This window comes from Suncus etruscus, chromosome 8 (assembly GCF_024139225.1).
Source record: "Suncus etruscus isolate mSunEtr1 chromosome 8, mSunEtr1.pri.cur, whole genome shotgun sequence".
NCBI classification, from domain to species: Eukaryota; Metazoa; Chordata; class Mammalia; order Eulipotyphla; family Soricidae; genus Suncus; species Suncus etruscus.
Genome location: NC_064855.1, coordinates 122,012,362 through 122,039,489, shown reverse-complemented (window position 1 = coordinate 122,039,489; position 27,128 = coordinate 122,012,362). Strand labels below are relative to the sequence as shown.

The 27,128-nt window shown below is 39.7% G+C and overlaps 2 protein-coding genes across 2 annotated transcripts in view; both read left to right on the top strand.

Annotated features, from left to right (window-relative positions):
• NALF1 (NALCN channel auxiliary factor 1) overlaps window positions 1-27,128 on the top strand; it is a 796,223-nt gene that overhangs the window by 541,218 nt on the left and 227,877 nt on the right. The window contains 1 exon segment of the mRNA XM_049778122.1: window positions 6,122-6,293. Within this exon segment, the coding sequence (XP_049634079.1) occupies window positions 6,122-6,293 (172 nt within the window).
• Window positions 1-27,128, top strand: part of LIG4 (DNA ligase 4) — an 861,775-nt gene that overhangs the window by 824,234 nt on the left and 10,413 nt on the right. The gene's annotated exons all lie outside the window — the stretch shown is intronic.

Here is a 27,128-nt window from a genome sequence, read left to right as displayed (position 1 = left end):
TTTCCACAATTCCCTTTTGTTTCTCACCATTTTTATTGTTATCATCTTCATTGCATTGAGTTTCTTGTGTTTTAGTTCTTGATCTACCACATATGAGTAAAATCCTACAGTGGTGGTTTTCCATCTAACTTATTTCACTAAGCTTGGAATTTTAGGTCCATCAATGTTGTGATGGCAGAATTTCACCTTTTTATATTCCATTGTATATCTTACATTTCCTAACACTCAACTATTGACAACTCTAGACTCTTGATTAGTGCTAAGTTAAACCTAAAGGGGCATAGTGCTCTTAAAATCTGTATTTTCATATTCTGGGAAATGACTTGCTTCTTTTTTAATTTTGTCATACCTGACTGCTCATGGCTTACTCCTCACTCTGTGCTCAGGAATTTATTCCTGGTGGGGATCAGATGGTACAAGATAGGGTAGCAGATATTAAACTCAGGTCGGCCCTGACAATGCAAGCATCCCACCTTTTCAGTAATAACCAGAGCTACTTTCAGTGAACCTCAGTTGCACAAAAAGCATTCATTTCCTTCCAGAGAGACAGGATCACATCCTTCCCCATAACTGTGGTGCCAAGACAGCTTCCATCTATCTATTTCCTGAGACTGTCAACCCCCAAATTTCTGCTTCTTTATTACAAAGCTTCTCTGAAAACTATTAATGGCTTTGAAGTAAGGATCAGCGTTACTGGAGACCTAGAAAGAGCAGGAAGCAGGTCCCAGTTCTCTGAGACTGTGTCCCTTCTCCTCACCTCACTGTCCTGACCAGGATGATTACCCACAGGTGATTCCAGACTAAGCACCAAAGTCAACTGCAGAAATTTAGCCATCAATCTTGCAACCCATTGAATGTAATTTCTTTTTGTTTTTGTTTTTTTTGGGTCACACCCGGCAGCTCTCAGGATTTACTCTGCGCTCAGAAATCGCCCCTGACAGGCTTGAGGGACCATGTGGGATGCCGGGATTTGAACCACCAACCCTCTGCATGCAAGGCAAACATCTTACCTCCATGCTATCTCTCTGGCCCCTGAATGTAATTTCAAAGGAAATTTTTATGATTCCAGTTCTAAAATGTAGTAATTTAAGGAAGAAACCAACCCCAAGGATTATGATTAAATTACACTTAGTAGCTGTCTTCCAAAGAAAACAATGGATTTTCCCAATTATGTATTTCCTCTGGAAGTCAAATATGTATTACTATTCTCAACTCTGATGCTGTCCAGCTCTTTTCTACTCTAAAATGAGTCATCTAGCAAGATATACTCTGAGCTAAACCCCACCTGAGAAAGTCAACTTCCATGTTTTCACATTTTTTAACTATTTCCCCATGTCCTCAAAGATGAGTTTCAATTTCTGGGGGATCTAAAGGTAACAGTGTTAATTTAGGGGTGCAGACATGGATTCCACACCATGGTACAATGTACCTATAGAATTCAATGTCTTTGTTTGTAAAATGTTTCTCCAAATACAGTTCAAGTACTCCAATGAGTGAAAAATAGCAAATGAGGAGAACTGTCGTTGTCACCTATGTATTGTCAGAATGACATTCTGACTTGGGTCTCTTCTTTTGCTGTTTTAAGAACCGTTCCTACCTCCTGTGTGCTGGAAAACTATCCAGACAAAATATTTGTGTTATTATGACTCATCCCTGAGGGACTCAATGAAAAGAGGTGGATACATCTTTCTGTGGTGTCATTAGCTGGTCAACATGATGTCCTCTAAAAAAATCACAGGTCCTCCTTGGGGAAGTGGGAACAGAGCATTGAGTCATTCATTTGCTATTGAGGACCTGCCATATTGATTTTTGATTCCTTCTCCAAATGACGGTTGAGCATCCGATGATCTTTCCTACTATTCTGGGATACCTGAAGAAATAAATCCTAAAGCCAGTATCTGGGGGAGGGGGGGGCAAGAAGGTTGCACCATTAAAGTCAAGATTCCTGGTGCTCCTTTCTCTGTGGAGTCCTTACAAATGAAAATGGCTCATTTTTCATCATGTACTTTTGTTCAAAACCATGTAGTACTTTACAAAAAAATAAAATCATCTTTTTCTTCCTTTTAGTTTAGCATCCTCATAAAACCTTGAACTTTCTGGACTTCTACTCCTCAGACATACTCAGGAGACACTAGGAAGTGCTTCCGAGCCTTTTAGTTCTCTCCCTTTCTAATGCAGCATCTTATTGGGTCTGACAAGGGCATCTCTCTCAGTTGAAGCTCTTCCCTCTGTAAGAGATGAAGGACCCTACAGAACCACATCTTGTGGAACTTCTGAACAGCTCTGGATCATGCCACCCCAAGAATGCCCTTTCTCTGTCTCCCTCTGATTTTTGTCCTCTTGTTTTTCATAAACCCAGGCAACTCACTTATATAAGGAAAACAACAAGGGAACTTTTATGACTTTAGGAACTTAGATTAGAGTGAGCCATGTGGGGTGGTCAATGCTTCTTCATAAAGATGCAGAGTTTGGCGGACATCATTTCTGCATGAGAGAACTATAGTCTAGAACTTCAAAACTATAGTCTAGAACTTAGCAAAATGGGCTTGGATGGCTTGCTACTTTTTTTGTTTGTTTTTGGGCCACACCTGGTGACGTTCAGGGGTTACTCTTGGCTATGCGCTCAGAAATCGTTCCTGGCTTAGGGGAACATATGGAATACCAAGGATTGAACTGAGGTCTGTCCTGGATTAGCTGCGTGCAAGGCAAATACCCTACCACTGCGCTATTGCTCAGGACCCTGTTTGCTACATTTTTAAGTAAAAAATGCATAAACAAAATTAAAGGAATAGCACTTAGGACCTAAACTAAAAATTGCGTCTTCTCAAGATGACAGAGCTAAAGGGACTTAAGAAACAGTGGGATTATGTATGTCCAAGGAGATTTTGGGTGATTCTGAGTCTGAGAGAAAGAGAAGTTTTTTTTTTGTTTTTTTTTGAAAGCAGGGGTTACTAGAACAGGATAGAACATGCTGTTTGAAAAACAGTGAAATCTGATTATTCACAAAAATAAACTTGGAAGAGAAAAGAGAGCATAGTTTGATTCATAAAAATGCTTGCCAATTCCTGGAGTTTCACCCTAAAAGACAAAAGATGTTGATGTGTCTCATGCTGGCAACATCATCCAATTCAGAGCATTCTTTCTGCCACTGAGTCAAAGTTCAGACTAGTATGTCTAGAGTTGAGATATACACAGAATGGAGTTTTCCTTCCAATGGGATCTTCTCATGGCTAGAGCTTTCCAAATACACAAATTATGCTTCTTCTGGCATTATAAAAAGAAATCAGAACCAGCAATCAGAAATGAGATCCCAGCATTGCTTTGATTTCCATCATAAATGTCAGGTCTTACATATTATGTCCGATTATGCAAATGTCAGTGGTATTTGAAAAACATATCCAACTCCCCCAAAGGACAACTTCAAAGTCATTTAATCTTTTTTATTTTAAAAAATAAAGATTCTTTTAGACTTTGCTGGCCACAATGTACCCCCAAGGCTCCTAGTCCCACCCCCAGCTAATTTTAAGATGGTGCTCATTTTAAGATTTTCCTTAGTCATCTTTAACCTTTCCAGAAACTATTATTTTCCTTGTCTACTGAAGTGCTCAATATATGCCCTTAAGTTCAGAACTATTTATGAAGACTTTTATTCAGAAATATCTCATGGCATGTTGGCCCACCAAATTACATGATGATACAAACCATTGACCACTGCAAATACAATCACTTTCCAATATCTGAAAATTGATGTCCAAATTTCATTACTGTTCCATCTATCCCTGCAAGGTCACTTCATCAAAGACCAGTTTCATCTTGATTGAACTCATAAACCTGAGTTATGAATAAAAACTCATCACATTCTCTCTGATAGCAGAAGGACAATGACCAGGTTCATGCTATCTGTAATGCTTTCAGATTAACCTCTACACTGGCCCTGTAATGTCTTGAGTTCCTCTAAAATAGAGTTTGGGGTAAAATGGTACACTTCCAAAACATGCATTTGGGTGGCACCCATATATTTTAGGTTCAAATCTGGGGTGTTCCACTGTTTTCCATTACATATTTATTTTTTAATATGCAAAGCATGACTAGTAGTTAACTTCTGCATCTACTGAGAATTCCATCCAGGCAACATGACATTTTCATGTTATGAACAGACACCCACTATGATTTTAGCATTATTAGCACATATGGATGTTTTCTGAGTAGGATGCACCGGATTTATCTTTTGGTCTTTGATGCAGATAAAGACAGATTGTAAATTTGAGCTAAAATTGATGTAATACACAGAAACAGTTTCACTTCCCCTCTACAAAATGAGAGTCCCAGGGACCAGAAACATTAAACTCCTGCAGCTTCCCCTGACACATGGTTAGGGGCTCCTGAAAAATTCTCTGGGAATGTTTTTCCTTTGAGTGTAGAGTTTGTCTTTTTTTATTTCCACTTCTCCCCTTGGCTTTTGGAAGACGAAGTTCTGTCAAATGGCCTACATCAATGACCTCAAAGGCAATCCTTGTCATCATTGCTCTTCTTCATCACTATCATAAACCTGATGCCTTGTTTATTTGGGGTCACACCTGGAGGTGCTTAGGATTCACTTCTGGTTGGCACAGGAGACCAGGGGTCTAAATCAGGCTGGCTACAGACAAGACCAGCACCTGGCTTTGGCCACATACAAGGCAAGCCACTGTATTATCTCTTCAGCCTATAAACCTTATGTTTTACTTGCATTCAACCACAGATGCCACAAATACTTGCCTTAGAAATGACCATGGGGCCTGCTTGAATGGAGTGAGCTGAGAAAGAATGGGACTAGGGACACTGTAGCAAAAACAATGGGGATGTATGTGGCCACCAGCCTTGAGAGATGCTTATCTGTTGGAAGTTGTTCCAGGCACTCTATATGAGTTGCCTCATCTTATTCCAGACACTGAATCCTGTAGGGGTCAGTATCTACCCCATTTTCTTGATGTAGAAACTGAGCTCAGAACGGTTATAGAAGTTTTCCACATCGAAGAGCTTTCCCAGCCTGCATTTGCCCTAGACAAAGCAACCACGTCCTGTCCCTGCATGAAAATTATCCAAATTAGAGCCATCTATGCTTGCCATGGGAACTCTGTTTTATTTTGACATTAGGCTTGGCTTCTTTCTTGTATTAGCAAAGGTGGGTGAAGCTTTTCTCCCAGGATTTATTTTCATTTTTTAAAAAAGATATTGAAAAACTGATCAAATAATATTCACAAATGTCCTTGTCTTGTACTTCTTTTTGTTTTAATTTTCTTCCTTCTCTATTTAAACATTTCTTTCTTTATTTTTAAATAACTTTGCTCTGGAAATAACTTATCTGGAAATAAATATATTGTGGTCAACTATGTGATGTATTTTTTAATGTAAATTAAAAAAAATTGTGGGGAGGTAAAAAAAAAACACTATTAAAAACAGACCAGAGAAATCATAATCTTTTCACGCTTATGCCTTGGGATCAAAGCTTATCAAACGTGCCTGGTGTAGCCTTTCCAAGGAGCATCTCAGAGGGTCACTCCATGGCTGGGATGAGGTTTCTGTGTAGGTTCTGTTCTGTCCCCCACAAAGTTACTCTGGTTCATGGGCCCACCTGGCTAGTCTCATAGTATGGCCTCGGCGCCACCTAGCGCCTTCTGGGCGCATTACAGAGGAGCTCTCTGGGTCACCTCCCCAGCTTTCAATCAACCTTCTTCTTCTCTTGCCTAGTCTTTGTATTTTCTTCCTCTTCGTTGGCTTTTTTTTTCTTTTTTAAACCTTCAGGTACAGCTTCAGCCCTGGGTTTCAGCAATAATCTAGCACAAATAAAAAACCCACATCTTTTGCATTCTCTTAAGGGCCTAATCTCAGTTTGGTATGGTGCTAAAGGATCCTACATATCCCTTGGTGTTGCTTGGTGCTAATGTGCAAATAATAGTATGCAAATAATATGCACTGTGCAAATAATGCGATTTGGGCTGGAGATTTTTTTTTATGATCCACTTGAAACCACAGTATGTCCTCATAAAAGACAGCCTGACCCTTCTTAGAGGCAGAACTATTATCAGTCCACCCTGGTTCTGATGTCCTCTCTCTCTTCTCTCTCTCTCTCTCCTTCCAGATTGTCTACAAAGCCTGGCTCTGCTCACAGTATTTCGAGGTCGCACAGTTTAACTGCAGGAAGACCATTCCTTGCAAGCAATACTGTTTGGAGGTTCAGACGCGGTGTCCGTTCATATTGCCCGACAATGATGAAGTTATCTATGGGGGCCTGTCCAGTTTCATCTGCACAGGTACAGTACCAGGGCCCTCTCAGGGGATGTGCTCACTCTGCCCGTTGAGGTCACCTTGAGATTCAGCTAGTAGTTTTCCAAGCTCGTCCTTCACAGAAGCCTTACAAAGACCATTCTCCCACACTCCACAGCTCACCTGCACGAAGGGCACCATCTCCTGCACCTCCAGCCACGGCCGCTTCTTTATGGAAAGGATACTCTAGAGCAGAAAATGAGAGAGAGCAGAGGAGATGTTCAGATTGGCCTAGATGAGGCTCAGCATTCTCTTTGGTTAACTTAAAAACGGAGGGTGGAAGAAGGGCTTCTCTTTACAGTGCTAAAAAAAAATGCATAGTCTTAGGGTCCAGGGTTGAAGGACAAGATCATACAGTCAGCATGCCCCAAGCTGCTGACCAGGGCCACTTCCAGGAGAAGGGGATCCCTCCTTCCCCTGTAAGCACAAGAGGCATTCTATGAGATTATCTTCAGTTGGTATCAAAAGCATAAAGATTTTTATATTCAAGCAGGTAAAATGCACAGTTTGCATATGGCTATCACCTATCACCTTAGAAGGTGCCCCTTCTCTAGTCAGCCAGAAGTTATTCCTCAACTCGGAACTAGGAGGAAGTCCCAAGCTTCAAAGAATGTGGTCCCCAAATGAAGAAATGCCTAAAACTTCTCTCTATGTGCCCCAGGTTTGTGGGTTAGAGATCAGATAGATGCTCCTTGATTTTGTAGTTCCCGTTAGGCAAGTTTATGACATCCAGCAACTGATCCAGGTTGGGCAACAGACCAACATCAGCATTCAGTTCAGGGTATTTATATAATCACGGCTACTTAAGATGAAGGATTAGAAGCTGACTGCCTCTCGGGCCAGTGATGTGCAGACAGAGGAGAAAACCAGGAACTTGCCACGGGTGGGGTGTGTGATGGTCAGACTGAGGGGAATTTGCCTTTCTTAGTGAGAAAGAGACATGTGATATCCTTGCAAAGCTGTGGTTTGTGTTTTAGGCTACTTAATTTTCAGGTTTTAAGAATAAAGAAGTGTGATAGCTATCCAGAAATATGAAAAGTCTGGGACCAGAAGGTGTTTGCATTGCATGCTGTTGACTTGGCTTGATTCCAGCACCTCATAAAATTACCAGGAGTGTCCCTTAGTGCAGAGCCAGGAGTAAGTCCTGAGCACCACCGCTGTGACCCAAAAACATACACACACATAAAGAAATATTAAAATCCCTTTATTTTATTAGACTTTATAAAATCACTTGGAAGACTACTGCATGTAGAATTATCTTACCAGCCTGCCCGTGTTTCCTGCTATTATAAGTAATGAGCCACCAGCAGGAAACCCCTTTGTAAAATCACCATATGCGCCTTATCTCCAAGCCCAGGTGACCGAGTCTGAATCCAGGTCACCGAATCCAGCTGAAAGTGAGACATGTGTAGTCTGGCAGTCTTCGACCTCATATTTCCACCAGCTGCCTGCCAGAATTGTCATTTTTATTGAGTTCAGAGACCACCCTGGGTGGGTCAGTAAGGACAGAGTAAGGGCAGATAGCTCAGGCTTTCCTGAGCCAGTACCAGTCAGGATTACAAATAAAACAATTTGTGTTTTGGGGTCAATCCAAGTTGTAAACAAACATGCAAAGGAATTAGGGATGACCTTTGTTTTAGGTAAAATAAGCTGTAGCCTAAGATCCCCAAATTTCCCCTAAAGACCAACTCTAAGAACTGGGTAAGAAGGTTTATACTCTTTAACCTGGACAGAAGAGCATCTGACTGAAGGTTAGGAAACTGAAGAGTTTGTCCTACATTATGATGATGTTCCCTCTCAAGGCATCCTCTCCTCTTTAGTGAATTAGCAACAGAAATACTTTGTCCACATGTGTTTCCTTAGAGTATTACAGATAAGGGAGAGGCACAGGTATGTCAGTAGGCAATATTCATAGTGTGAAAGAAAGGGGTTGGTGGAACTCAGAGGAAGAAAGGGAGAAAGGAATTTAGGAAGAAAGGGAAGAAGGAAAGAAGGATGGAGTGAAAAGATGGAGGTAAGAAATTGAGGGAGGAAGAGAGGGAGAGAAGTAGGGAGAGAAAGAGGAAAGAGGAAGGAAGCAAGGGAGGAAGAGTGGAAGGAAGAAGAGAAGGTAGAGAGGGAGGGAGGGAAGGAGTATGGAGGAAGGAAGGGGAGAAAGGAAGAAGAAACGGGAGAGAAAGGAAGGGAGAGGAAATAAAGTGGAAAGAATTGAAGGAAGAAAAGGATGGAAGGAAAGAGAAGAAAGGAAGTAAAAGATAAGGAAGGTTGGATGGAAGGGAGAAAGAAAAGAATTAAAAAGGGAAAGAAGTGGGCCGGGCGGTGGCGCTGGAGGTAAGGTGCCTGCCTTGCCTGCGCTAGCCTAGGACGGACCGCGGTTCGATCCCCCGGTGTCCCATATGGTCCCCTAAGAAGCCAGGAGCAACTTCTGAGCGCATAGCCAGGAGTAACCCCTGAGCGTCACAGGGTGTGGCCCAAAAACCAAAAAAAAAAGGGAAAGAAGTAGGGAGAAAACAACATCAATATATAACTTTTGAACCATATTTCACATTCTCCAGTCAAATGCTATCAATTTATATGACTTTTATATAAAACTAGCAAAACTGGCACCAGAATAAGGCTTTCAGTTCTTGACTCAGTGAGTGAAAAATGACTTTAGGGACCTACGAGTCATCACACTTGGGGATGTGTTTGTATGCTCTTTACTAGCTCATTTGGGTCCACACATAATGATGCTCTAGGCTTACTCCTGGCTCTGCACATCAGAAACACTCCTGGAAGTGCTCAGGCAAACAAATGTGGTGAGGGAATAGAACTCAGGTCAGCAGCATGCAAAGCAAGTACCTCAACTTCTGTACTGTCCCTCCAACCTTCTCTACTGCTCTTGAACTTTCCCCCAAGAACACACTTTCTTGGGGGGGGGGGTCAAAGAAATCAGATGTCTCAGGTTAAAAGCAAGGCACATATCTGCATCATCTATATCCTGCATGCCTAAATCTGAGATCAAAGTTTTGAAAGTTTCTACCTCCATCCCTCACATACTCTCACAGCCCCCAGTGGGCAGAAGGTGGGGTCCCCTCTCTTTATGCTCCACATTTTGATTCTTCAGTTGCTTGTGAATTTTGTAAATGCAGCTTCTACACCTTATAATAGTGTCATTGCACTTGACTTTGTATTCAGAGAAAAATTTCATGAATGTCCAGAAACTTCTGTAAGAATCTCATTCTAATCTCTGGGACGCTACTGACCTGTAAATCTAGTCCTGCATATGCAAAGAAAATCCTTTGGTTGTGGATGTTGGGCTCTGGGAAAACCTTGATAGAAAGGTATTGATTTTCTAAAGACAGAGCCTCTCCTCCCTCGACCAAGTATAACCTCATAACAACGGGCCACAATCACTTCCAACCTCAGAGCCAGGATATTTGGAAGCTTTACTCCTAGTATTTAACTGGAGTAAAATCACCCCATGTGCCTTATCTCCAAGCCCAAGTGAATGAATCTGAATCAGGGTTGTGCTTGAAATAATCTAAACCAGGCTGAGGGTGAAACACGTGTAGTCTGGCAGTCTTCTGCTTAGTATGGAGAACCAGCTGGCTGCCAGAATTGCCTTTTTATTGAGTCCAAAGACCAATAAGGGGCAGTAAGGAAAAAAAAGATTTACAAGAAAGAGATCTCTGTTTGGGGGTAAATCCAAGTTGCAAACAAACATTCAAAGGAACCAGGGATGATCTTTGTTTTAGGTAAAATAAGATGCCACCTAAAAAAACAGGATGATATTTCTCTTAATGCAACTCATTGCCACTGATGGTTACTCTGCTGTTCTTGGACAAAAATAATCTCCCTTTGGGAATAATAATCTCCCTTCTTTGGGAAGAAGTTATTCTGGAGAAGAGCATCCAGGAACCACTGGATAAAGCCAAAGACTTGAAGGCCTGTGAGAATTCCTCAACATCATATCTTCAGAGGCTCATCTCTCACAGACACTCATGCAGGCAAAAATGCCTTACTTCCTAGACAAGTGTGTACTTATTGTGGCTTCAATGTGCAACAGGAATGCAGAAAGAATGGCCTTCCATGAACCCTATGAACCTTTTGAAAGAAGCTCCTCCTGGAGCTCGATCTGAAGATTTGTCCCAGGAACTCGTGTTTTTTCTACATTAATAAATTGTGTAGTTGCCTGTGGAGGCTGGAAAAAAAGGAGCATGTGGCATCAGGCATCGAAGGAGTCAATGGAGTCTTTTTCCTATTAAGTAAATATGACAGAAGTTCTCCTGCTGAAGGACATTCCTTAAATTCATCTCTTTGGAAGGTTAGAGTTATTCTTTGCTGCAAAGTTCCAGTAGAATCTTTCTGGATCTAAGTTCCCAGCACAGAGAGGATGTCAGTGCATGGGGCTCTGACTCACTGGGCTCCAAAGGCTCCGTGACATGTTTTTTCACCCTGCCCAGGTGATGTTTTTCTTAATCACCTCTGAAGAGCTTGACAGGGGTGTACTGTATTTTTCATACCACAAGTCAAACTTCCACTCCCCCAAAAAAGAGATGGGGGGGGGGAAATGTGTGTGTCTTATGGAAAGAATGCCGCTTGGAGGTGAAGCCTGAGTGAGGGGACATTTTACTTTTTTATATTAAAGGAAAAGTATTTAAAAAATTACTTTTTCTGATATAAAGAAAAAAAAGTTAGGTAAGTATGTTTAACCAGCTATGGACTGGCTTATTGTAAATATACTTTGACCTCACAGGGTGGTTATTCCCAGCCACTATCTCCTGACAGCTCTTGTTTTCCTCATCTAAAACTATGTGCATCTTATGGTCAGGTCCCTCTGATAGAGCAAAATATATAGTAGTTCTGAGGACTCCTTCCACTCACTTCCATTGACGCTCTTTTAAGACATGCTTTGATCTCTCAGACTCCAACCAGCTACCCAAATAACGCATCAAGATCACTAACAAGCTTCAAACTGGAACCAGAGAGACAGGACAATGGCTGAGACTCTTTCCTTGCCCACAACTAAATCAGGTTCTATCTCTGCCTCTTGTATTTGGAACCTTGAAAACTGCCAGGAGTAATCGCTGACCACAGAACCAGGAGCAAGTCTGATCACAGCCAGGCCTGGTACTTCCTCCCCCCCCCCCCCGCCAATATTTTAAGTCAATAAGAGTTTTGTGTGATTATAGTCAAAATGACTAGTTTTAGTGTTTTATGCCTCAAATACTCTGGTTCTAAGTAGGATGGTTTCAAACATACTGTTATTTGAATAACAGTCATTCATCAAAATAACAACAACATTAATACTATTAAAAATATGCAGAACATTCTTATTTCTAAGCGTTATCTTTGTACCTAAGCATTAACCAGATGTTCCCACCCCACTACACACACACACACACACACACACACACACACACACACACACACACACACACACAATGAAAAGAATTGAAGAGATCCCAGACTTCAGTCAACTGTGTTGGGTTCTAGAAGTTCTAGAAGTATCTTCCACTCTCTCCTGTGTTTTTGGTTCAAAATCAAGCCTGCCCATTGGAAGGCCTGTCTGCAAGACTAATTGGGCAGAACTCAGCCATCTCTCCATTGACACCTGCCTTGAATCGTTAGACAATCCTAAGCTGATTTTATTTTCCAGGGTGAGCTCCATTTCCCAGCTCAGGACCACTTAGAAGTGATTTATTACAATCTCCTTATCTGAAGGCGGTTTCTTCATCTTCCAAGCCAGGGGCGGGGACCTGCTTGGAGCCAGGGATGTCCCCACCAGTAATTAAGCGGGCTTCCCCTCTGCACACGCCCCCCCCCTTTGTTCTAGAACTCTCTAGAGAAATCCTTGATGGCTTACCTGTCCTCGGGAGGGAACAAGCCTTCAGCAAACATCCCAGCAGCATCTCACAGGCTGTGGGTACCATAGTAACAAAGCAGGAAAATTGCCCCTTGGTGGAGAGAGAAAGAGAGAGAGAGAATAAAAGATGCCCAACTTGATGCTTCTGCTTCCCATAGAGACATTTTTTAAAGGGGGAGACTTCAAAGTTGATTTTCTGGGGGTTACTGACAACACAGATCAAACATATTTGGAAAATTCTGAGCAAATGCTGCATTTCTGGTGCAAGCTGGGAGCCAGCTAGGTTGGTTGTTGGGCCTGCCTGGGGATGGGGCGAGGGCGACATCTGGTGGCTACATTTCTGAATTGCGGCAAGAGGAAAGGGCTATTTCTTTTTTTTTTTTATTTTTGAAAATTTATTTATTTATTTATTTTATTTAACCACCTTGATTACATACATGATTGTGTTTGGGTTTCAGTCATAAAAGGAACACCACCCATCACCAGTGCAACATTCCCATCACCAATGTCCCAAATCTCCCTCCTCCCCACCCGACCCCTGCCTGTACTCTAAACAGGCTCTGCATTTCCCTCATACATTCTCAATATTAGGACAGTTCAAAATGTAGTTATTTCTCTAACTAAACTCATCACTCTTTGTGGTGAGCTTCCTGAGGTGAGCTGGAACTTCCAGCTCTTTTCTCTTTTGTGTCTGAAATTTATTATTGCAAGAATGTCTTTCATTTTTCTTAAAACCCATAGATGAGTGAGACCATTCTGCGTTTTTCTCTCTCTCTCTCTCTGACTTATTTCACTCAGCATAATAGATTCTGTGTACATCCATGTATAGGAAAGTTTCATGACTTCATCTCTCCTGACAGCTGCATAATATTCCATTGTGTATATGTACCACAGTTTCTTTAGCCATTCGTCTGTTGAAGGGCATCTTGGTTGTTTCCAGAGTCTTGCTATGGTAAATAGTGCTGCAATGAATATAGGTGTAAGGAAGGGATATTTGTATTGTATTTTTGTGTTCCTAGGGTATATTCCTAGGAGTGGTATAGCTGGATCATATGGGAGCTCGATTTCCAGTTTTTGGAGGAATCTCCATATTGCTTTCCATAAAGGTTGAACTAGACGGCATTCCCACCAGCAGTGGATAAGGGTTCCTTTCTCTCCACATCCCCGCCAGCACTGTTTGTTCTCATTCTTTGTGATGTGTGCCATTCTCTGTGGTGTGGCAAATAGGAATGGAAGAAAACTATAAAACTCTGCTCCAAGAAATAAGAGAGGACACGCGGAAATGGAAAGGGCTATTTTTATGCAGCTGGAAATCCTAAAATCCCAGCCAAAAAAAAAAAAGAATATTACAGTTTCCCGGTCTCATCATTCCTACGGGGAAATCCAGAGACGTGGAAGGATATTTCCAAACTCAAGAAGAGGGAGTGCATGAAGATATACGAACATTAACAGAGCTCCCAAGACTTTCTCAGGAAGGCTATTTAGTAGGAAGTTTCTATTTTTTCCAGTTCTTGATTTCCTCAGTGTGTGAATATGCCTCAGCGGTTTGTAGCAGTTGGGAAGGAAGTCATCGGGAACCTGCAGCAATGATAATAGAGAAATATTTCCTGGTTGAGAGTCACTCTTCATATTTTTGTCTTTTAATAAAGCTCTCAAGAATTCAGGCCAAAGAAGAAATGTGACTGAAATCAAAATAAAATTAGATGGCCGGAGTCTTAGCACAGCAGTAGTTCGTTTGCCTTGCATGCGGCTGACCCAGGACGAATGAGTGAAGTGAGTCAGAATGAAAGAGACAGAAGCAGAATGACCTCTTATACGAGGGACTTAAAATTACACAGCAAGATCAAAGGGGAAACTGATACATACAATCAAGTTGGGTGAGGGAAGTGAAGAAGTAGGGGAGAGGGAGCAGAGGTACATGGGAACACTGGTGATAGATGTGATTTTATAATTATGCCCATGAGAAACCATTATCCATGGTATTGTAAGCAAAAAAAAAAATCAAAAATTTAAGAAAAGAATATTAGAGGGGATGGAGATACCAACCATCACTGGGTAGTACCCATAGACCATATGATTTCTAGAGCATCACTAGGAGGCCTCTGAGTGCCCCCATGGTGACAGAAAGGCCTAATTGATTGAGATAATCCCCCCAGACCTTCTGAGCACCATTTGAGAGCAGCCCAAGGACACTTGGATCATGTTTTCCAAGTAGAGTTTTCTCAGATTAATATAAAGCTAGAAGCTCCATTTATTTTTCAAACCCTTAAAGAATATATTAAAATAATTCGACAGTTCTTATTTTGGTAAATAATTTTATATTCAGTAATATTCCCCTGGTGTGTTGGGAGATTTATCTAAATAAACATGTGTGTAGTCACACAAAAATATAATCACATATGTACATTCATATACATTCTTTATACATGCTGTTTTTTTCGCTTTTTTTTCTTTTTTCTTTTTCTTTTCTGCTCGTCTTAATCTAGACCTGATGTTAAAATGAGCTCTCAGGGTCACTTCAAGAACTAGAAGTGAGTCCAGTGATAGCAGAGATGAAAGTGACGTCGTCTCAGCTCTCCAAAAGGAAGCTTCAATGGCAGAGCACTGAAGAGAACAGAACCTTAGGGAACCTGTAGGAATATCAGTCTCATTGTTCCAGCCCTTTGGTGAATGCATCACCTTCCAGCCCCAAGGAAGACGCTCTCTCTTGCATGGATAATGCATGTTGTCGAAAGTACCACAGATGAGCCTGAGAGGGCCCCAAAGCATTGGCTTCCACAGAAGCCCAGACCTGCTAGTCTTAACTGAAAGGCCTGAGGAAAACCTGTGCTGATATTTCCTGACAACATCTCAGTATCTGAGTGGAAAGGAAAGTTCCGTGGGGTTGACTGGGCGTTCCTACCATGATTCAAGCTTTCTTGATAGACGTGAGCTTGGAAAGTCCCAGAAAGTCCAGCTTCTCCTTCCAATATCGGGAACACGCATGGAGGAGGAAGTGAAAGTAATTTCCACTCCAAGGGAAATGGCTGCCCTGAGGTGAGGTTTCTGTCGCCTCTTAACTATATTTACTTGAAAATAGATTTTTAGGGAGTGATCCCATGAAAACGAGCCCTCTTGGGGCCAGAGCAGTAGTACAGCCTATAAGACATTTGCCTTGCACATAGCCAAATTTCTATTTCTGACATCCTTTATGGTCTCCCCAGCACCAGCAGGAATTATTCGTGAGTACAGGATCAGGAGTAGCCCCTGAACACAGAAGAATATGTTCCCCCCAAAATAAAAATCAAACCAACAAACAAAATAGAGCTCATTGTAACCCCATCCAATCATGGTTCCCGTATGGTCTATGGCCAAGCTGCTCTCTCTGAGTTCTCTTTTTATAGGAAGGCAGATGTTTTCTTTTCATACATCCAAAATTCTTGAAGATTGATAGCAGCAGAGGAAGCAGTAAGAGTTTATTACAAAGACAGAGTGAACTCAGAAAAGAGGATTTAGAGGATTATAGTTTTATCGCAGGAGAAAAAAAGAAGGAAGGATCAACTTCATACTTTTAATATAAAAGACAGTTAATGTGCAAGATTTCAGCCATTTTTCTTGGAAGGAGCTAAGAAGCAGAACTGATGATCACCACTGTCCTGGTTTTGGGGTCTGAAGTTTCATGGCTCAGGTGAGAATATTGCCTGAGATTCCATCTGCAAGCTGTCTTAAGAAATCGTTATCAAGGGAATTTCTGGTTTATACATTTGAACCAGGAATCTAAACAGCTCTTCAAATTAAGGTCGATCAAAATGTAAGGGGGGAAAAAAAAGTAAGGGTAATATATAAAATAAAATAAAATAAAAAAGTTCTCCAAGAATCCCCTGTAAACTTTAGATAAATGACCTTCAGTTTTGTAATATTTTTCTTCTAATCATTGCTAACTTTCTCTTGCTGTATTGGAAGGAAATTTGTAGCAATCTCAACCTCTTTATCAAGTCTTAGTGCTTACAATAAAAACAATTTGTATGTGGGTTTATTACCATGTTTTCTAGTCCACAAAGAGATAACAAAAAAGACATGATAGATATACCATTTATTAAGGATCATAAACTCCAGACATTAACACAAGCAAAATCAAACCTAACAAAAAAACAATGATTAAGGAAACTCCATTTGTAAAATCATGGAATTCTGCAAAGGAAAAGTTGGAAGGCCACCCCAGTTCCTTAATGACACCCCAAACCCTTAATGTCACCTAGGCCCCTTGATGCAACATACGTACTCCATGGACTGATGGGTTGGAACTTTTGGGAAAATGAACAAGGCCTGGATTGACTTGCTGAGAAAGAATGCAATAATCACTTGGGATTACTTGCCGGCAAGGATTTCTTGTTTCATGTTAGTTCAACTTGGTAAATCAATAACTGAACCTATCAGAAAACAAATAAAAATATGACATCTAAGAAGCATTCCAGGTGATACCAGAGGCAAAAGTCAAAAGCCTCATCTTTCTGCCCAGCTCTATTTACTGCTCTCCTTTTCTTCTGTTGGATCAGAGCTTGGTCTTAACTCAGAATAGTCATGCTGGTACTGTCCCTCAATAAGTTCTATTCCAGGTTATGGAATCTTTCTGCTTTTATCTAAAAAAATAAAATAAAATATAAGTAGAACTAAAGAATGTCTTAAGATAAATGGAGTGAATATAGCTAACATGTGCCTAAAACTATATTCTTTCTTTTCCACATTTGATGTCCCAAGAAATGAAATCCTTTACAAGGATTTTCTTGTGTAACTATACTTAGAGAGGATTGAGGATCTAGTATTTATAGAATCAATTTCCCTGTTTTATTTATTATTCCTGATAATGCTTGTATCGGTCTCATTTTTTTCTTCCCTCTTTCATCTCTCCTTCCTTTCTTTTTCTTTTTTTCTTTCTTCTCTTTCTTTCTTTCTTTCTTTTCTTCTTCTTTTCTTTCTTTTCTTTCTTTCTTTCTTCTTTCTTCCTTCTTTCTTTTTTTCTTTCTTTCTTCTTCTCTTCTTTCTTTTTCTTTCTTTCTTTCTTTCTTTCTTTCTTTCTTTCTTTCTTTCTTTCTTTCTTTCTTTCTTTCTTTCTTTCTTTCTTTCTTTCTTTCTTTCTTCTTTCCTTCTTTCTTTTCTTTTTTCCTTTTTTCTTTTTCTTATTCTTTAGTGCATTCATCTCCTCTCTTCCTGTCACATTATAAGAGCTCCCAAAATCATTTGGAAAAAACCCTATATTTTTGGGAAACATTTATATCTCATGGCTATATGAGGATAGCTTCAAACTTGTATTTTACTTTCCTTTATATTTTCACATTTGATAGATCTTTCTACCTTGCTGTACTTTAACTGTGATCAGCAGAAAAGTAGTAGATCCCTATAGAAAGTCATAGGCCAAATAGTAGATAAACTACTGGAAGAACAACTTTTTTTGTTCAGAACAGATATTCTAGGTTATTCAAAGAAGAGTTGTAACTGAGTCTAAAATCCTTCTTATTATGAAAAAGGAGAGTAATTTTTTAATATGTTCCCAGCACTCGAAACTTATCCTTTTTATAAATTTGTCCTTATTGGACTCCTCTCATTGTGTTGAAACTTAGAGTCTTGTGTTCAGTAAATCATTCCCCCCAGAGACTAACAGTTGGCAAGAAAGCAGAGAAACAACCCAAGATTCCCAGAGATTACATGAGTCATAATCATATTTTACCTGCACTATGAGGAGAAGAATCAACAATGTGGTGTTGCCAGAGACAGTGCTTGGGAACTAACAAAACTGAACCTTACTCTATGGAAATATGTGTGAGGTTCAAACTCCAATTTGATTTGTTGCTGGGAAGGAAGTACTTAAGAAGTCCAATGGGCCTTCTGGTGATTCTCTTCATCCTTAGCTGGATGCAGTGCAAGAACTGAGGATGCTACTAGCACCCTGGGATGGTTTTGATCACCAAAACCATCCAGCATTGTTCAGGGGCTTCCAGGATTGGGTCTGATGTTGCTCAGGCTGCCAAGTGGTGTTGAGGATCTAATTGAGATTGTCCACAGGGAAGGCAGGTACCCTAAGCTCTTCACTATGTCCCCAGCCTACAATACTGCCTTTAATGCAAATCTCATTGTCAAGGATGCCATGATCTTCACAAACACCAACCTTCCTCCTTCTGCACCTTACCTGTGGTTCCTCAGTGCCTCATCTCCCAAGGCATTAGTCCTGCCATGTTGATACTTTCCAACCTGCTTTACTCTATTTTCATGTAAAAATCCTCAAGTGACTGAAAGGAATTCAGTTATAATATAATCCCAAGAGGCATCATTCTGTTTTACATTGAGTCTCTTCCATTTATCAGTGACTCTAACATATGGAGATGAATGTTCTTATCTGTTCACTATTCTAGATCATATGTTCTCTTTTAGAGTCAGAGTGTTAAAAACTTTGGTTTGGGCATTCGATTAAATAAAAACATTTTGAGGGACTGGAGTACAAGGATATTTGCCTTGCACATGGCTGGCCCAGGTTCAATCTGCAGAATCATGTATGGTCTCCGAGCCTGCCAGGAGTAATTTCTGAGCACAGAGCCACACGCTGGGTGTGGGGCAAAAACTAAATGAAATGTTTTTAAATTGAAAGTGCTTTTGTTAACATTTATTATTTCAAATACTAGTATATCAAACCAGAAAAGCAATTTTGCCACAATTCAGTGAAGAGAAAACTAATTTTTAAAGTCAGCATCTACTTGGAAGTATGGTATGCTTTCAAATCATTAGTGTGCCTGTTTATGCCTAAGTGTGCATAGTACTGGGAATTGTTGGTTGGTTATGAATTTAGTGATTACACATAAATTCTGGTTTCTCTTTAGAAAGAAAAGCAGGAAGTGTTATTTGTCTCCTTTAATACATGGATGTACCAAAACATTAGCAAAACAGTCTCTTTAATTCCAGCTCCTGGTTTGAGATACCACAGCCACAGAATTATTTGTACAGTTTCCTGTTTTCAACTATATTTCCTTTGCAGAATCTTGTTACCAAGGGTTTCCAAATTGAACAATAAAGACTGCACAGTGGCACAGATTTACAATGTCTGAGCCCCACTGTGCTGTCTCTTAGAGAATAACAGCAAACATAAATATAGATCATGCATAATAGGTAAGGTTCCTAACAAAGCACATACAATTTCCTGTCCTTGGACTCTTGGAAAAATTGGTGAATAAAACTGATGTTAGACTTGCTCACACTCAATCAGAAATCACAGACACTTCCACAAGAAAGAGCCAGACTCTCTACATTCAAGGCATGCTTAACACAGGTCTGGATTTGGGGGTGCACTTGGTAAAATTTTGTAAATGCTTCTTGGTTTGTGAGAGCAAACCAGCAAGGAAAGCAACGGATCTGCCAGCAATGATTGGCCTTTCATGGGAAGGAGCGAGAGAAGCAGAGAGGTGCATGCTTGTCTTGGGTGTCTTGGTCATCTCCACAAAGCAATCAGTTAGTTGAAAATAGTTAGAGAAATAACCACACTATCAATTATTATGATAATGTTAATGAGTGAGAGAAGTAAAATGCCTGTCTTGAATAAAGGCAGGAGTGGGGAAGGCAGAAGATGGGGGACATTGGTGGTGAAAATGTTGCACTGGTGAAGGAGGATGTTCTTTTTATAACTAAAACCCAACTACAAACATGTTTGTATTCATGGTGCTTAAATAAAGCTATAATGAAAGAGTTAGGAAATAAGCTTAGGACCACTAGGAATGCTGCCTTGGTTCTGTACTGCATTGATGCTTGATTAAGCCAGACTTAGCTGAGGTCTTCCTGTTGGACCTTCAAAGCAACCCCAAGACCCTCCTACAAAGGCATTATTAGCAGGGAAAGAATTAGAGGAGTCATTAGGAATGGAATAGAAAATTAAGTAATGGTTACTGAAGTGTATTTTGTTGTATATCCACATAGTCCCCCTCTTTGATTTTCTTTGTTAGAATTTATCATTCAACTAGACTTGCTAGGGAAATAACAAAGAAATATAATGTTTAAGAATATGCTTTAAGCTCTGTTTAGATTGTATTCATTCTGGCTACAGATAATTATTGTTCTAGTAAAATCCTGAAACATAGTAGAAAACATTTGTGAATGACATGCTCTGACTGATGTCTAAGATTTGCATAAGCCTAACTCATTTAGCTACTGGGCTTATGGCAGAGTAAAGTATTCATAGTGCTTCTCTGTCAACTTATGATGGCACTTTTGCTTCTATTTTATTTGGGGTAATTTCTCATTTTCAGTAAAACCTATATATTTGTGGGATGAGGAGCGTCAGGTGGTGCTTAGGAGTTATTCCTGGCTATGCACTAAAGAATTATTTCTGGTAGCTGAGAGGAACCATATGGGATGCCTGGGATGTAACCCTGGTCAGCTAAATGCAAGCAAGTGTCCCACCTGCTGTACTTTACCTCCTGCCCCCAAAACTCAATTTTATATGCTGTTCTTGTAGTGATCAGCTCTCTATGGTCTCTGTGACTAGGTAACTGCATAACCCTCATCAGAAATCTCCAACACTTTTCCCCTGATACTTGTATATATAATTATTACTTATCTTAGTATTATGACTGGCTTCATTCCTTTATATCTGATCATATAACAAATATAATTTAATTACATTCTTTTTATATTTTATTTGTTCAAATACCTCTGCTTACTGAGCTGATATGTTCAGTACATTATAATTTTTCTTTTAGTACTCAAAGATTTGTGTATTATTTTTTAATTTTTTTCTCATTGAACAAATATTTATTGTTCTTTTAGGAATAGTCAGTCTTCTCAATGTCTAGAGAACAGAGCAGTGTAGAACAGTGATTTTTTTCTCTCACCAATTTTCCTTCTTCACCTATGAAAATGCTAACAATGTTATTAATATTGCTTAGATATAAATATTGTGACACTTTTATATGTCATCAAAACCTTATGTCCCCATCAGAAAAAGAAATTCTTTTAATTTACCTAAAATTTTCCTTTACTTTAAAAACTCTACACATTACAAACAAAAAGAGATTAATACATTTTCTTCTTTGCATAATGTTACCATAATTTGAATTTTTTCTAGCTATCTTAAATCCATTTCCAATTTTCATAGTTTTAGCAACAACCCAATTATAAAATAACATAAATAATAAATAAAATAAAATAATAAAGCTAGCAGGTTATATATAAATATAGTTTTTATTTTTATCTAAATGTGAAAGATAAAGACAATTTCTTTGCTCGAGAAATGGTATATCTTTATAAGTTATTTTGAAATAAATTCTGAATAATTTTTATGTTAAATCCTATGATAGCAAATAAAAGAGAGGTATTTAAGTTGAAACATTGATAAAGACACTCTTCTTTGACACCAAGAATTTCTTAGATGAACACATTCATTTGGGAATAAGAAAACCCACTGTATTCAATGTGACATTCTGGTTCAAATGGGCAAGCCAAAATGTAACACACCATCTGCATCCAAATCTTTCCAAAATGGAAACAATAATGGCAAACACAATAAAACTCAGAATCTAGTCTATTATTAAAACTGAGATTTTAAAAATTATCCTAGGACAAGGAAAGGCAGATTCTCAGCCAATACTACTGTTCTTTTCAACTCGATCCATGCTTTCTTTGAGTTCTGTGAGCATCCTCCATATTTCTTCTCTGAACTCCGTATCTGAGAGACTGACAAGTTGGTTGGCCGTTTTCCGGTCATCAGAGTTGCCATCTTCATTCTCTATGCCTGGTGCTGGCCTGTGTTGTTTCCCCATTGTCACACTTGTATTGTGGGTTTTTCTACGTGTTGTGGTGGCATTCATTGGCTAAATGATGTGCGCCACCATGCTCCTCTGGCTTCACCCTTTCTGGGCGTGTGGACTTGCCTCCAAGGAAGGGGAGCTCTTCGTGGATGAAGCCACACACAGGATCAAATCTTAGGCCTGAGCACGCAGCAGAGGAGACAGTCCAGAGAGATATGCTGGGCTTCAGAGATCCAGCACAGTTCCTAGTGTGATATTTTTCTGCGTGTTGCTGTGACATTCTTTCATTAGAAAGAGCGCATGGCCACGAAGCGAAGTGGAGCAAAGTGCTTTTCTGGAGCCTCTAGGAAAGTGATTTTGCTGGGCCCTATATGGCCCACTCACAAGAAGTTCAGGAGACAGGACAGTAGAAAAACACGTACAGACAACACTCACAGTTTCTTGCATTTGATTTCACAGACAGGAGATCTGCCTTTCAGCAATTTACTGCTGATAGCCAGTTTTCACTTTGGGACTCAGTCTTTCTTGGCGTTCAGGCCCAGCCTCAATGTCTCTAGAAGAGCGATTTTGCTGGGCCCTTTTCGACCCACTCACGAGAGGTTCGGGAGACAGGACAGTAGAAAAAACGCACAGGCAACACTTATAGTTTCTTGCAGGTGGGAACCACTCACTACTGTTCTTATAACATGAACACTGATGCCATTTGGTTGGCAGCTAAGAAAAATTAATTCCTAATGAGATGATGAAGTTCAGAATGTCCCCATTCTGTGTGATGTATGCTCAAATGATCCAGGGACTTTAGCAATTTTAGATGAAGGGGGAGGAACCCTAAAAACTTTGGACAACATTTGGGAGCCAGAGCAATGAACCCAAAGCTACATGAACCCAAGTCCACTTTCCTGAGGATACTCTGGACTCTGGAGTAGTCTGACAATTGAAGGCACTAGAAGATAAAAAGTATTTTTGGACCTACCCATAGTAAGCCTTGTAGTTCAAACAAAAGAAAAAAAATAGATGAAATTCAGGGTATTGATCAATAATCAAAGCAGTGCTAAAGGAACTTGACTAGCATATAGAAATAAGTGTTTTCAGATGGACCCTTCTCAGCGAATTTATAGGGAAGTCAGGTTGACACATCTCTTCTCAAAAATTTAGAATAGGATACGAAAGGTGGATGATCCAAAGAGCTGGGATCCATGAAGTGGCAGGAGTGAAGAAGACATGAGTGTTGCTTACAGGACATCACTGGCTCCTAGTTTTCTGAGAGCATATCTGTGACTATGCTATGCCAAGCAGGCTTTGTTCATGGAATTACATAACTCATATCAACCCATGTTCAATTAGACAGATAATCTGTATTATTGAGCAAACAACAGAACTAATAAAGATCTAGGAGAGCCAGCAAAGACATTAAAACCACAGGATTGCTTCCCTTGTGGCTAGATTGAGAAAGGGTAATAAATGTTCATTACAGAGCTGATTATCTCCTGGTAACACTGAGCAAAAAAAAAAAAATGCAGCACGGGGTGGTGGTGGCATTTTCCATTTTAAAGCGGCATGCAATAGAACTTAGAAGAACTCGTAAACTGGATTCACATTCTGCACCATGACACTCAGCATAGATGAAGTAGCCAAACCCACAAGGGTACAGACCAGTGATAGGAAACTTTTGTGTCATTGCTGGGGGCTTTCTACACCCACCTATGGTCCCCATTGCCACAGAGAATATGGAAATGCCCTGGAAATGTAACATAAATCTAAGTTTAAATGGCCTTTTATTAGCCTGTTTATGGAAAGACAGGGGGGAGTGCATGGGAAGAAATGAAGACCATATTCATGGAAATTGTAAACCTGCTCTGGAAGGAAAAAATGGAAGAGAATGTTCCTTGTGGTCACATGGAAAGTGTGTCTCATAGCCATAAACATACATGTTTACATATGTTTATACACATATTTGTATGTTAATTTGGAAAAAATGCATGTTTACATATGTTTATACACATATTTGTATGTTAATTTGGAAAAATGCATATATTATTACTTTCCATTTTCAAAATCAAAATATAGCAAAAACCACAGATATGTCACTTGTTTTGAGCAATGACTGGCCACATTTGGGGATTAATGAAATAGAATAATTTCAATTTCTTAACTGAGATTAACTATGGCAGGGGTGGTGAACAAGTTCGACACAAAGCCAAAATTTTAAACTGTGAGAGTCAGAGAGCCACACACACAGTGACCTGCCAAAACAGACAAACACTCCCCAAAAAAGCATATAATTTTAACAATAATCTATTAAACACATATTGCATTTTGCCCTTTTGAGGGTAAAATTCCTGTTTGCCACCCCTGAACTATGGTCTCAATCACTGGATTAAGAAATAAAGATGGAAATTTGTTATGTGGAGTCATGAAAGTTACCACTTCAACATAAAAGCCAAGAAAAAAGCAAAATGCATCAAAACTGGTTTTTCCTGGAAAATGTGAATAGAATTCAAGAAAAAGGAAAAACATTGACATTTTATGTTATAACTATTATTTAAATTTTACTTTTGTATATTTTCTTATTGGCACAATGGAGGGTTTATTATCAAAATATCATTTTGTATTAGGAAGTAGCCATTCAGATTACAATCTTCTAGATGTTTGTGTGTGAGAAATGACTGCCATATGGACTTGATGTCAACACGTTTGACAATTCCCACTAAAAACTATCAAAGCTGAAAATTAGTGGCCCATGAGCAGCACAGGTTCTGACTGTCTCAGAATAAAAATGGGGTGAAATAGGGACTCTGGATCATTGACAAGCCACATCACCATGCAAAACCTCCTGGCCTTTCTGTAGGAAGAATAGAAACTAGACTAGATCACTAATAATACACAGGAGTTGTTTGCAGAGGTATAGAAAGCAGACTAGGGCAGATGGTACACCGAGAGCTAATGACCACTTCAGATCACCTTCCACCAGGACTGACCAGAAGTAGTGTGGACCACTGGACAGATACATCATCTGAATCATCACATTGCCTGGTAGACTCTGGGAATTGAGTTTTATGCAATAGGCTTGAAGTTTTTAGTTCTCCTCTCGCCACCTATTCTTATATTCCTGTGTTTATCTCAATTAGCTGTCGAGGGTTTCTGCTCATTACAGACAAATAATTCCTGAATAAGATAGAACATAGATACATCTATCAGCTGTGTTTACTAGAAGATACAAAATGGGCAGTAATTTGATAATACATTTGTTTCAACCATCTAATGGTAGCTAAAAGATCATGTATAAGAAAATAAAAGAAGCAAAGTGTGTTTCTTTTTCTTTTTTTGTTTTTTCAGTCACACCCATTTGATGCTCAGGGATTACTCCTGGCTAAGTGCTCAGAAATTGCCCTGGCTTGGGGGGACTGTATGGGTCACCCAGGCATTGAACCACGGTCCTTCCTTGGCTAGCGCTTGCAAGGCAGACACCTTACCTCTAGCGCCACCTCACCAGCCCCAAAGTTGTGTTTCTTTCCTCATCTGTGCTTCTGTTAATCAAATGAGTATAGAGTTGTGTGTGTTTTTAAGAGTATGTTCTAGCATAATTTAAAACGGTATATATTTAACAAATCATGAAAAAGATGCATTTAAGTAACCCATGATGTATAACTCATAGAAAACAATAGGGGTGTTTAAAAATAATGTTTTTTAAATGTGTGGGTGTACATTTAAATGAGAAAACTAGGCAAAGCATAGCAGATCTAACAGAAATTAAATGGTTAAAACACTCATTTTCAACACTGAAGCAGAGTTGACTTCAATAAAACAGTAAAGAGAAACATGTAAAGTCAGAAGGAGGACACATACTGGCTGATATGTCTTGTCTGTGGTATATATAAGAGAAGAAAATAAAATGTGTACTATCAAATGTAAGATCTTACCTTGGTCCCTAGATTGTAGAAATGAGAAAGATAGGGAGCCAGAGCAGTAGTGCAGCAGTAGGATGTTTGCCTTGCAACGTGGCTAACCTAGGACTGACTGTAATTCGATCCCCCAGTGTCCCATCTGGTCCCTCAAACTAGGAGAGATTTCTGAGCACATAGCCAGGAGTAACCTCTGAGCATCACGAGGTGTGACTCAAAAAAAAAAAAATAAGGATAATAAGAAAGATTAGAATTCTTTTTTTTTTATCCTCTCCATCAAAATCATTTTGCTCAGCACAATATTCTTTTTTTTTTTAACACCACCCATCACCAGTGCAACATTCCCATCACCAATGTCCCAAGTCTCCCTCCTCCCCACCCGACCCCCGCCTGTACTCTAAACAGGTTCTCAATTTCCCTCATACATTCTCATTATTAGGACAGTTCAAAATGTAGTTATTTATCCAACTAAACTCATCACTCTTTGTGATGAGCTTCCTGAGGTGAGCTGGAACTTCCAGCTCTTTTCTCTTTTGTGTCTGAAAGTTATTATTGCAAGAATGTCTTTCATTTTTCTTAAAACCCATAAATGTGTGAGACCATTCTGCGTTTTTCTCTCTCTCTCTGACTTATTTCACTCAGCATAATAGATTCTGTGTACATCCATGTATAGGAAAATTTCATGACTTCATCTCTCCTGACAGCTGCATAATATTCCATTGTGTATATGTACCACAGTTTCTTTAGCCATTCGTCTGTTGAAGGGCATCTTGGTTGTTTCCAGAGTCTTGCTATGGTAAATAGTGCTGCAATGAATATAGGTGTAAGGAAGGGGTTTTTGTATTGTATTTTTGTGTTCCTAGGGTATATTCCTAGGAGTGGTATAGCTGGATCGTATGGGAGCTTGATTTCCAGTTTTTGGAGGAATCTCCATATTTCTTTCCATAAAGGTTGAACTAGACGGCATTCCCACCAGCAGTGGATAAGAGTTCCTTTCTCCCCACATCCCCGCCAACACTGTTTATTCTCATTCTTTGTGATGTGTGCCATTCTCTGTGGTGTGAGGTGGTATCTCATCGTTGTTTTGATTTGCATCTCCCTGATGATTAGTGATGTGGAGCACTTTTTCATGTGTCTTTTGGCCATGTGTATTTCTTCTTTGTCAAAGTGTCTGTTCATTTCTTCTCCCCATTTTTTGATGGGATTAGATGTTTTTTTCTTGTAAAGTTCTGTCAGTGCCTTATATATTTTGGAGATTAGCCCCTTATCTGATGGGTATTGGGTGAATAGTTTCTCCCACTCAGTGGG